The sequence below is a fragment of the Pelobates fuscus genome, chromosome 1 (assembly GCF_036172605.1).
Source record: "Pelobates fuscus isolate aPelFus1 chromosome 1, aPelFus1.pri, whole genome shotgun sequence".
NCBI classification, from domain to species: domain Eukaryota; kingdom Metazoa; phylum Chordata; class Amphibia; order Anura; family Pelobatidae; genus Pelobates; species Pelobates fuscus.
In genome coordinates, this window is record NC_086317.1 from 313,666,929 (window position 1) to 313,680,169 (window position 13,241).

The 13,241-nt window shown below is 44.7% G+C and overlaps 1 protein-coding gene across 6 annotated transcripts in view; it reads right to left on the reverse strand.

Annotated features, from left to right (window-relative positions):
• MITD1 (microtubule interacting and trafficking domain containing 1) overlaps positions 1–13,241 on the reverse strand; it is a 214,485-nt gene that overhangs the window by 76,084 nt on the left and 125,160 nt on the right. For all 6 annotated transcript variants that reach the window (XM_063458732.1, XM_063458750.1, XM_063458759.1 and 3 more), the window contains one exon: positions 3,407–3,485. In XM_063458732.1, the coding sequence (XP_063314802.1) occupies positions 3,407–3,485 (79 nt within the window). The remainder of the gene's footprint in view (positions 1–3,406; positions 3,486–13,241) is intronic.

Genomic DNA, 13,241 nt, shown 5'->3' on the forward strand with positions numbered 1-13,241 from the left:
TTCCTGTCTCTACAGGTTTCTAAGGTGTCCGCCCCGGTGCTGAAGGGGTTAAAACCCCTTCAGTCACTTACCTGAATCCAGTGCCAAATCCACTTCAATGAGCTGAAGTGGTCTGGGTGCCTACAGTGTTCCTTTAAATGAAATTAAATAAACTTGCAACATGACAGAGTTGCTTAATGTTTGCCATTTATCAATTTACATTTTCATTTAAAGGAACACTGTAGGCAGTGGCACCCAGACCACTTCAGCTCACTATAGTAGTCTGGGTGCAGTGTCTTTTTTGCTGCAATGATAGTAGCTCGAAGTCTGCCTCCAGTGGCTGTCTACAAGACAGCCACTAGAGGGCTTCCTGAATTGAAACGGACCTTTGGTCTGTTATCTGACACTGGAAGTCCTCACGCTCTGCATGAGCACCTCCAGCGTAGGATTTTTCTCCATAGGAAAGCATTGATTTGATGCTTTCCTATGGGGAGGCCTAATATGCGCCCTGCATTTGCTGTGCTTGTGCTTTAGCGCCCGCTCGTCGCAGGATCAGGTAAGTAAATAAAAGGTTTTTAGCCCTTTATTTACCTCGGGGGGGGGGGGGGGGGGGGGGAGAGGAGGCTTTGTATTCCTGGCACTATAGTATCCCTTTAACGCTAATTTCTACTCAAGTCCTGTTTCACTTTCACTAACCGCCTGGAATATTTCACTATAGCTGATCTCAGCCACCTTTCCCATTTCACTTCATGGTCTCACACACACAATCTATTCCATTTCACTGTACTGTCTCTCATTCATCCTGTCCCAATTTCACCTTACCCTCTTACACTGACCCGTTTCACATGTGCCCCAGTTCCCCTATTTCATTATATCCTCTCACAAATAGCCCCCCTTCTTTTACTTCATTACAAGCTTACTGTCCAATATGATCTTGGTCTAATATGTCAGCTTCCTTTCTGTCCTAATCATGTGATTGGAGAGCAGTGACCTAAACATAGACACCTAACTTGGGTTTCATAGGTAGGAGATATTCCACCCAATGGGGAACAAACTGAAAAAAACAAATGCCATATTTATCCTCCAGACTTACCCATTAAATTAAAGCTATTAATTTATTGGATGGCAAAAGAAGGATTGGGTAGAGTATGGACTTCCCACAGCAAGAAACAAATACATTTTGCTTACAAGTGGATTTTCATCAAGCTTGGGTTTCAGTGGAATGTATTCAGGTGTCTTTCTTTGTTTTCCCCTCAAACACTCTTCCACGACTCTAACAGTATAAAATGATGAGGCACTCTACAGTGGTATAACTTTCTAGCAGAGTGGGAGACATAATATAGGGATTCTGTTGGCTCTGCCAGCAGCTTTTTCCTGTATTATGTTTGCACCCTCCACTCCAGCTCGCAATCTCTGGGCTTCTATAGTCATTTAGTGAAGGATATTAACGAAAATTATCTGATTCAACATTTCAAATAATTCATTTATTTTGGGGGAAATAGTCTCTGTGAAAAAATTTATGTGTCTGTAGCTCAGATTGAAAATATGCAATAATTCTTAAGGTATAAATCCTGTAATTATTGATACATTTGTTTGTTGAATTCAGATATTAAATCAAACCTATAGTTTCGTAACTACATGTAGAATTTGATTAATGCAGAGGAAGCGGTTTCTTAAAATGTTTCAATTTTTTTTTCAAGATTATGGTTTGTTTTTTTATAGTTATTTTTATTACCAATTTTTTAAAGCATTTAGATATTATCACTTTGTAATTCCAAGCTGAGTGGATTGGAAAACGTTAATGTGATTTGCAACCATTTGGGGAAATAGTTGGATATTATTTTAGATTGTCTAAACAAGTAATCAATACTTTGTAGAAGCAGAAAATTGGGATTATATTCCTGTGTAAAACTTCAGGAATACATGTGCTTTATGCTTCTTTATTGCAAGAGATATTGTAATGTGATTTTACATGTCATATAATGGTGAAGAATATTAAATTTGAATGCAATATGTCATTTTTGACATTTGGGGTAGCGGGAGCGTTAGCCTGGAATCAGTAGGTCTTGGATACTTTCAGACCTTGAGATCGGCTGCTTCTCCTGCCTGGTTTGCGCTAGGCCGCATTTGCCATGGTGGGGAAATAGATTCCTGCCAAGTCTGTAGTCGCTGCACAGTGCATCAGGTATGTCGGGGGAGCAAATACTGCACACAGCCCCTCTACTCCCAACCAGTTATGGTTAATATAATCTGTGTTTGCCAATACAGTTGAGGAGCTCGCTCAAGATGCGTCTCCCCACCATGATAGTCAAGCCCCACACTTAATTTTTTTATATTAAGACAATTATTATTATTATTTTTTTTTTTAAGTTTCACTAAATATTATTTGTAATATTTTGTCCTACTATTATCCCTATAATGACAGGTCTGGAATCAGATTCCCTATCACAACCAATGTCGGATCTGGAATCAGATGATTTATCACAACCAGTGTCAGGTCTGGAATCAGATGCCCTATTACAGCAGTATCAGGTCTGGAATCAGATGACCTATCACAACCAGTGTCAGGTCTGGAATCAGATTCCCTATCACAACCAATGTCAGATCTGGAATCAGATGATTTATCACAACCAGTGTCAGGTCTGGAATCAGATGCCCTATTACAGCAGTATCAGGTCTGGAATCAGATGACCTATCACAACCAGTGACAGGTCTGGAATCAGATGACCTATCACACCAATGTCAATTCTGCAATCAGATGACCTATCACTATTCAAATAACCTGTTCGTTCTCATATTTTTAGGTATCACTTGATATAACTTACTACTCGGGACATTTCTAATTTCTTCATTTTTTGCCAACATTTCAAGATGAAATGAAATTAAATGTTATAAAAATTGCCCAATTCAGACATGTCTCAGGTCCATTACATTTTTTTAACTTGGTTTCTATTAACTACGATTAGTTATTTAGTAATGGTGTACATGTATTATATTACATACTATGTCCATTGTTTGCTGGTGATAGTAATGTTGTTTACTTAAAGATTTATCTGCTATATACCAAGTTGTTTTGAGTGGACAACTGACTTGTAAAATGTAGGCAAATAATTACACTGGGAACTAATCGGTTAGGGTTCTTTAAAATTTTCAATTTTCACAACCCCCATTCAGTGAAGAAGTCCTTACGTGTGTGCATGGGCTATATTATACTTTATGGTAGTGTTGCACAGATCTTTCGGCTTTCTCACTTTAGCAAATAACCCTGTTAGTATTAGGTGTGCAAGTGCTATATTGTCTGTGTGAGAAGGTACTCCTGGTGAGGTCTCTATTTAAGAGCCTTCATTTTGTAATTTAAAATATAGGCTGCTGATCAGAATGTGTTTAGGGAAGAAGTACTTGATCATGTAGACTGATTTATACATACGTGTTGTCTCATGTGAGTTCTTTCTAAGGCTTTCCAGATCTCCTCATCTGTATGTTGACTCATCGGGTCCAAATTCGACCTACAATGTAGCATAACATTTACTATGACAATATTTTGGAACATGTTAAAATGATTTCCTCTTTATACACTATCAGGCCTATTCACAAAAGTTCATACTGCAGTGAATTAAAATCTCAATGAAAAAAAAGGGCTAAAATAGTCGATCTAGAAAAATTCTCCAACTCAGGTAAAGTCATAGATTGTTGTTTTAGCTACATATTGCCATTCAAACTATAATTAGTTATAACTCAGAGTTCAGTGAATATTCGTGTCTGCTCTTTCAAATGAGGGATCCCTGTGACCCCGGTGCAAAAACTGATCCGTGGCACCCCCCACCCCCCTACCGGTTACACCGCGCGGGCCGGGGGCCGCAACACACGGCAGTGGGCAACCGGTCGCAGGGCGGCTGGGCCCCCTGGTGTACCGGGCCCAGTCGCAGCTGCGACCCCTGCATGTACACCACTGTACACACACACACACACATGCACACATGCATACATACAGACACATACATACAAACACATATACATACACACACATACAAACAAACACACATACATACAGACATACATACAGACACATACATACATACATACATACAAACACACACACAGATATACAGACACATACATACACACAGACAGACATACACACATACACACAGACATACAGAGAAACATTCATACAGACACACACACAATATTTTAGTCAGCCTCCTGTTTCCTACCTTTTAGATGCAGGAGGGTCAATTCACTGGGGTCCAGTGATGGCTCAACCTGATGGGAGTCAGAGTTCTCACTCTGACTCCCTCCTATTTTCCTTCCACATGGCTCTACTACTACTACTGTAATCCAATTACCTCCAACCACAGAAAAAAACGAATTTTTACAAACCCCCCAAAATACCTTAAAACACACAAAACCCCCAGTTACATTCCCGGATAGCCCTGATCTGGGTGACCAACATATTCAAAAATCAGCCAGATCAGTTCAGGCGTTCAGGAATTTCCTGGAAGTCTTATTTTTTAAACCACCGTGCACATGGTCCTATGCCCAAAACAGTTCCAGGGAATCAGGCCTAACGTCGGTCTCTCTGTCTGGAGTACGAAAGTACATAACTCACATGAACAGAGCCTTTTAAAGTGCATTGGGCAAGGTATATTGCAGGGTCCATAGTCCTGAGGCTGGCCAGCAGGCCCCTCAAAGAACCCGTGAAGAGGTTCAGTTCGTCACACTATCTATAGGCCAGTAAGTCTTATTTCAGTATTGGGTAAAGTGATGGAAACCATGTTAAATTATAGGATTGTTGAACATCTAAAAATCACATGGATTTCAAGATCAGAGACAACATGGGTTTACTTCAGATCACAAACTAATCTTATTGATTTTTTTGATTGGGTAACTAAAATAATATATCAGGGTGGTGCAGTAGACTTTGCTTACCTAGATTTCAGTAAAGCTTTTGACAGTGTTCCATATAGAAAGCTTATCAATAAATTGCAATCTTAAAAAAAAAAAGTTTTTTTTGTATCCTAGCTATTAGTCAGCAACTGACAAGGGAGAGCAGAAAAGACCTCCCATGCGAGGTCTTTCTGCTTTCCTCCCATAACAACCACAACACATGTGCTGTGGTTGCTATGGAAACTCTTAAAAGTGCAGGCTAGGGAGTATAGGAATGTATCACATAACCCTTCACTGAAAAGTGTTGATTTTCTAATATCAGTTGAGGTGTCCTATATCCTCTAATGTTACTATGGAGTTCAAAACCCTTTACATCCTGTCACTTAGCATCCAGAAAGTAGTGATGGGCCGAGGCCGGCAGGGAGATCACACGATCTCCCCTGCCAGCCCCTGCAGGGCCAGCGCTATCCGAACGCTGGCCCTGCAGTAGGCCACGGCGGGCCGGTGGGGAGATCAAAGATCTCCCTCACAGGCCCACATACCATATACTGCGGCCGCCGGCGGGGAGAGAGGGAGAGAGTGAGGGAGCCAGGAGAGGAACCCGGAGGAGCTCTAACTTAAAGCTCCGCCGGGTTCCTCTTGCGAGATTCGGAGCGTTGCCATGGCAACGCTCCGGGTCTCGCGGGAGTGAACTCTAACCCCACAGGCTAGAGTTCACTCACCACTAGGGCCACCAGGGATGGATGGCAGCAGCACGATCCCCTCTCCCAGGCATAAGGTAAGCAGGGAGGGGGGAATAATCACCCAAGTCACATCGGCCTCACTTGCTCACACACACCCTGCACACTTGGCACTCACAGCACCCTCACTCACTCACACACTGCACCCCTGGCACTCACAGCACCCTTACTCACACACACACACACACACACACTGCACCCCTGACATTCACAGCAGCCTTACACATACACACACTGCATCCCTGACACTCACAGCACCCTCACACATACACACACTGCACCCCTGACACTCACAGCACCCTCACTCGCACACACTACACCCCTGACACTCACAGCACCCTCACTCGCACACACTGCACCCCTGACACTCACAGCACCCTCACTCACACACACTGCACCCCTGACACTCACAGCACCCTCACTCACACACACACTGCACCCCTAATACCCCCACAGAACCCTCACTCACTCACACTACACCCCTGACACTCACAGCACCCTCACTCACACACACACTGCACCCCTGACACTCACAGCACCCTCACTCACACACACACTGCACCCCTGACACTCACAGCACCCTCACTCACACACTACACACACACTGCACCCCTGACACTCAGCACCCTCACTCACACACACACACACACTGCAACCTTGACACTGACAGCACCCTCACACACACACACACACACTGGACCCCTGACACCTACATCACTATCACTCACACACACCCTCACTCACTCACACACTACACACACACACACATACTGCACCCCTGACACTCACAGCACCCTCACTCACGCACACACACACTGCACCCCTTACACTCACAGCACCCTCACACATACACACACTGCAGCCCTGACACTGACAGCACCCACACACACACACACACTGCACCCCTGACACTGACAGCACCCACACACATACACTGCACCCCTGACACTCACAGCACCCACACACACACACTGCACCCCTGACACAGAAAGCACCCACACACACTGCACCCCTGACACTCACAGCACCCTCACTCGCACACACTGCACCTGTAGCAGTACTTACCCTCTCCAGGGGCCAGCCGGGGTCCTCTCTTCTCGCCGCGCGCGGTCCTGCTCCTGCACGAGCCGCGCGCGGCTCATCCAACGACGAGATAAGGAAGGCGGGCAGTGACCGCGAGAAGCGGTCACGTGTCCCGCCTATAACTAAGAGCGCGCCGCGTGTCTCGGGAGCGCTCTTAAAGGGACAGTGGGAGACAAAATTAGAATCAGTCTCCCATTGGCCCCTGGCATGCCACGTTCCCCATACACTCACGTTTTGGGGGCGTGGATATAACAGGGGCCAATCAAAGTGAACATTAGGGTATTTATACTCACCTGTTTCCTTTGCACCTTGCCCTATCGTGGTTTCTGTTCAGTTCCCTTTAGTGCTTCTTTCGTTCAGTTGTTTTTTTGGTGCTTGACCTTGGCTTTGTTCCTGACTCCGTTCTCTCTTTATCCTTGCTTGTTTATCCGCCGGTTTGTCCTCCTGTGTACCAGTCCCCGGCTTGTTCTACTTTACGCTGTCTCTCCGTCCCCTTGACCTCGGCTTGTTCTGGACTCTGTCTTTTCTTGTACTCGTCTAAGTCCGGCCATTCTAAGGTCCGGTAAGACGAATCCTGTTTTCTTGTCTCTTGACTATCTGGTCTATTCCTGCGTGTTGGGGTATATTACCGTGACATTACGATAGGGCCTAAATAAAATCACCGTCAAAAATGCGTACCCCATACCTTTTATCACGGAACTATTTGATAGGCTTAAACATGCCATGGTTTTTACTAAATTGGACCTTATGGGTGCTTACAATCTCATACGTATCAAAAAGGATCACGAATGGAAGACCGCATTCAATACCAGGAGTGGTCACTACAAATATACTGTGATGCCCTTTGGCCTTTGTAACGCCCCAGCAGTTTTTCAAGAATTTATTAATGATGTCCTACGTTAGTACATACACACATTCGTAATAGTATACTTGGACGACATATTAATTTATTCAACTGATTTACAGACTCATCACATGCATGTTAAATTAGTGTTGAGAACTCTTCTTGTTAACGGTCTCTATTGCAAACTCGAAAAATGTTCATTTGATCAATCAGAAGTCCAATTCTTGGGTTATATAATCTCTGCTAAGGGTTTTCGTATGGATCCCAAGAAACTTTCTGCCATCATGGAATGGCCTCTACCTCAGGGTTTGAAAGCCATTCAGCGTTTTCTGGGTTTTTCAAATTATTATAGGCGCTTTATTAAAGGGTTTTCTGCCATTGTAGCACCTATAACCAGAATGACCAAAAAGGATGGTAATACTCATGTCTGGAAACCAGAGGCACTTGAGGCCTTTGAATTCCTGAAGGCTTCATTCGCTTCTGCCCCTATTTTACAGCATCCTGTCCCTTCCCTACCCTTTATTCTTGAAGTTGATGCTTCTGATATTGGGGTAGGTGCTGTCTTGTCTCAAAGAGATTCACCTGAAAAGCCGTTACACCCTTGTGGCTTCTTTTCCAGACCGATGTCCAAAGCAGAAAAGAATTATGATGTAGGCAATCGCGAACTCCTTGCTATCATTTTGGCACTCAAGGAATGGAGACATCTACTAGAAGGTACTAGGGATCCCACCCTCATTTTAACGGATCACAAAAACCTCTCCTACCCTAGTGAAGCAAAAAGATTGTCTTCTAGGCAGGCCAGGTGGTCTCTGTTTTTGTCTCGTTTCAATTACATAATCACATACAGACCAGGTGATCGTAATACTAAAGCTGTCCAGACAATTCGAAACTACTGACAAACTAGAAATTGATGTTACCCCTGTCATTCCTCCCGACAGAATAATAGCTACTACTGTTCTATCTATTTCTTCTTCCCTCTTACAAGCTATACAGGCTAAACAAAACATGGCTCCTGGAGAGAGGCCTGCTGATAAACTGTTCATTGATATCCCCGAGAGACGGGACATTATGTCATTGTATCATGACACAAGAACTGCTGGACACCCTGGTATTTCTAAAACGTTATCAGCAGGGGGGGTACTGTAGCAGTACTTACCCTCTCCAGGGGCCGGCCGGGGTCCTCTCTTCTCGCCGCGTGCAATCCTGCTCCTGCACGAGCCGCGCGCGGCTCATCCAACGACGAGATCAGGAAGGCGGGCAGTGACCGCGAGAAGCGGTCACGTGTCCCGCCTGACACTAAGAGCGCGCCGCGCGTCTCAGGCGCACTCTTAAAGGGACAGTGGGAGACAAAATTAGAATCAGTCTCCCATTGGCCCCTGGCATGCCACGTTCCCCATACACTCACGTTTTGGGGGCGTGGATATAACAGGGGCCAATCAAAGTGAACATTAGGGTATTTATACTCACCTGTTTCCTTTGCACCTTGCCCTATCGTGGTTTCTGTTCAGTTCCCTTTAGTGCTTGTTTCGTTCAGTTGTTTTTTTGGTGCTTGACCTTGGCTTTGTTCCTGACTCCGTTCTCTCTTTATCCTTGCTTGTTTATCCGCCGGTTTGTCCTCCTGTGTACCAGTCCCCGGCTTGTTCTACTTTACGCTGTCTCTCCGTCCCCTTGACCTCGGCTTGTTCTGGACTCTGTCTTTTCTTGTACTCGTCTAAGTCCGGCCATTCTAAGGTCCGGTAAGACGAATCCTGTTTTCTTGTCTCTTGACTATCTGGTCTATTCCTGCGTGTTGGGGTATATTACCGTGACATTACGATAGGGCCTAAATAAAATCACCGTCAAAAATGCGTACCCCATACCTTTTATCACGGAACTATTTGATAGGCTTAAACATGCCATGGTTTTTACTAAATTGGACCTTATGGGTGCTTACAATCTCATACGTATCAAAAAGGATCACGAATGGAAGACCGCATTCAATACCAGGAGTGGTCACTACGAATATACTGTGATGCCCTTTGGCCTTTGTAACGCCCCAGCAGTTTTTCAAGAATTTATTAATGATGTCCTACGTTAGTACATACACACATTCGTAATAGTATACTTGGACGACATATTAATTTATTCAACTGATTTACAGACTCATCACATGCATGTTAAATTAGTGTTGAGAACTCTTCTTGTTAACGGTCTCTATTGCAAACTCGAAAAATGTTCATTTGATCAATCAGAAGTCCAATTCTTGGGTTATATAATCTCTGCTAAGGGTTTTCGTATGGATCCCAAGAAACTTTCTGCCATCATGGAATGGCCTCTACCTCAGGGTTTGAAAGCCATTCAGCGTTTTCTGGGTTTTTCAAATTATTATAGGCGCTTTATTAAAGGGTTTTCTGCCATTATAGCACCTATAACCAGAATGACCAAAAAGGATGGTAATACTCATGTCTGGAAACCAGAGGCACTTGAGGCCTTTGAATTCCTGAAGGCTTCATTCGCTTCTGCCCCTATTTTACAGCATCCTGTCCCTTCCCTACCCTTTATTCTTGAAGTTGATGCTTCTGATATTGGGGTAGGTGCTGTCTTGTCTCAAAGAGATTCACCTGAAAAGCCGTTACACCCTTGTGGCTTCTTTTCCAGACCGATGTCCAAAGCAGAAAAGAATTATGATGTAGGCAATCGCGAACTCCTTGCTATCATTTTGGCACTCAAGGAATGGAGACATCTACTAGAAGGTACTAGGGATCCCACCCTCATTTTAACGGATCACAAAAACCTCTCCTACCCTAGTGAAGCAAAAAGATTGTCTTCTAGGCAGGCCAGGTGGTCTCTGTTTTTGTCTCGTTTCAATTACATAATCACATACAGACCAGGTGATCGTAATACTAAAGCTGTCCAGACAATTCGAAACTACTGACAAACTAGAAATTGATGTTACCCCTGTCATTCCTCCCGACAGAATAATAGCTACTACTGTTCTATCTATTTCTTCTTCCCTCTTACAAGCTATACAGGCTAAACAAAACATGGCTCCTGGAGAGAGGCCTGCTGATAAACTGTTCATTGATATCCCCGAGAGACGGGACATTATGTCATTGTATCATGACACAAGAACTGCTGGACACCCTGGTATTTCTAAAACGTTATCAGCAGGGGGGGTACTGTAGCAGTACTTACCCTCTCCAGGGGCCGGCCGGGGTCCTCTCTTCTCGCCGCGCGCAATCCTGCTCCTGCACGAGCCGCGCGCGGCTCATCCAACGACGAGATCAGGAAGGCGGGCAGTGACCGCGAGAAGCGGTCACGTGTCCCGCCTGACACTAAGAGCGCGCCGCGCGTCTCAGGCGCACTCTTAAAGGGACAGTGGGAGACAAAATTAGAATCAGTCTCCCATTGGCCCCTGGCATGCCACGTTCCCCATACACTCACGTTTTGGGGGCGTGGATATAACAGGGGCCAATCAAAGTGAACATTAGGGTATTTATACTCACCTGTTTCCTTTGCACCTTGCCCTATCGTGGTTTCTGTTCAGTTCCCTTTAGTGCTTGTTTCGTTCAGTTGTTTTTTTGGTGCTTGACCTTGGCTTTGTTCCTGACTCCGTTCTCTCTTTATCCTTGCTTGTTTATCCGCCAGTTTGTCCTCCTGTGTACCAGTCCCCGGCTTGTTCTACTTTACGCTGTCTCTCCGTCCCCTTGACCTCGGCTTGTTCTGGACTCTGTCTTTTCTTGTACTCGTCTAAGTCCGGCCATTCTAAGGTCTGGTAAGACGAATCCTGTTTTCTTGTCTCTTGACTATCTGGACTATTCCTGCGTGTTGGGGTATATTACCGTGACATTACGATAGGGCCTAAATAAAATCACCGTCAAAAATGCGTACCCCATACCTTTTATCACGGAACTATTTGATAGGCTTAAACATGCCATGGTTTTTACTAAATTGGACCTTATGGGTGCTTACAATCTCATACGTATCAAAAAGGATCACGAATGGAAGACCGCATTCAATACCAGGAGTGGTCACTACGAATATACTGTGATGCCCTTTGGCCTTTGTAACGCCCCAGCAGTTTTTCAAGAATTTATTAATGATGTCCTACGTTAGTACATACACACATTCGTAATAGTATACTTGGACGACATATTAATTTATTCAACTGATTTACAGACTCATCACATGCATGTTAAATTAGTGTTGAGAACTCTTCTTGTTAACGGTCTCTATTGCAAACTCGAAAAATGTTCATTTGATCAATCAGAAGTCCAATTCTTGGGTTATATAATCTCTGCTAAGGGTTTTCGTATGGATCCCAAGAAACTTTCTGCCATCATGGAATGGCCTCTACCTCAGGGTTTGAAAGCCATTCAGCGTTTTCTGGGTTTTTCAAATTATTATAGGCGCTTTATTAAAGGGTTTTCTGCCATTGTAGCACCTATAACCAGAATGACCAAAAAGGATGGTAATACTCATGTCTGGAAACCAGAGGCACTTGAGGCCTTTGAATTCCTGAAGGCTTCATTCGCTTCTGCCCCTATTTTACAGCATCCTGTCCCTTCCCTACCCTTTATTCTTGAAGTTGATGCTTCTGATATTGGGGTAGGTGCTGTCTTGTCTCAAAGAGATTCACCTGAAAAGCCGTTACACCCTTGTGGCTTCTTTTCCAGACCGATGTCCAAAGCAGAAAAGAATTATGATGTAGGCAATCGCGAACTCCTTGCTATCATTTTGGCACTCAAGGAATGGAGACATCTACTAGAAGGTACTAGGGATCCCACCCTCATTTTAACGGATCACAAAAACCTCTCCTACCCTAGTGAAGCAAAAAGATTGTCTTCTAGGCAGGCCAGGTGGTCTCTGTTTTTGTCTCGTTTCAATTACATAATCACATACAGACCAGGTGATCGTAATACTAAAGCTGTCCAGACAATTCGAAACTACTGACAAACTAGAAATTGATGTTACCCCTGTCATTCCTCCCGACAGAATAATAGCTACTACTGTTCTATCTATTTCTTCTTCCCTCTTACAAGCTATACAGGCTAAACAAAACATGGCTCCTGGAGAGAGGCCTGCTGATAAACTGTTCATTGATATCCCCGAGAGACGGGACATTATGTCATTGTATCATGACACAAGAACTGCTGGACACCCTGGTATTTCTAAAACGTTATCAGCAGGGGGGGTACTGTAGCAGTACTTACCCTCTCCAGGGGCCGGCCGGGGTCCTCTCTTCTCGCCGCGCGCAATCCTGCTCCTGCACGAGCCGCGCGCGGCTCATCCAACGACGAGATCAGGAAGGCGGGCAGTGACCGCGAGAAGCGGTCACGTGTCCCGCCTGACACTAAGAGCGCGCCGCGCGTCTCAGGCGCACTCTTAAAGGGACAGTGGGAGACAAAATTAGAATCAGTCTCCCATTGGCCCCTGGCATGCCACGTTCCCCATACACTCACGTTTTGGGGGCGTGGATATAACAGGGGCCAATCAAAGTGAACATTAGGGTATTTATACTCACCTGTTTCCTTTGCACCTTGCCCTATCGTGGTTTCTGTTCAGTTCCCTTTAGTGCTTGTTTCGTTCAGTTGTTTTTTTGGTGCTTGACCTTGGCTTTGTTCCTGACTCCGTTCTCTCTTTATCCTTGCTTGTTTATCCGCCGGTTTGTCCTCCTGTGTACCAGTCCCCGGCTTGTTCTACTTTACGCTGTCTCTCCGTCCCCTTGA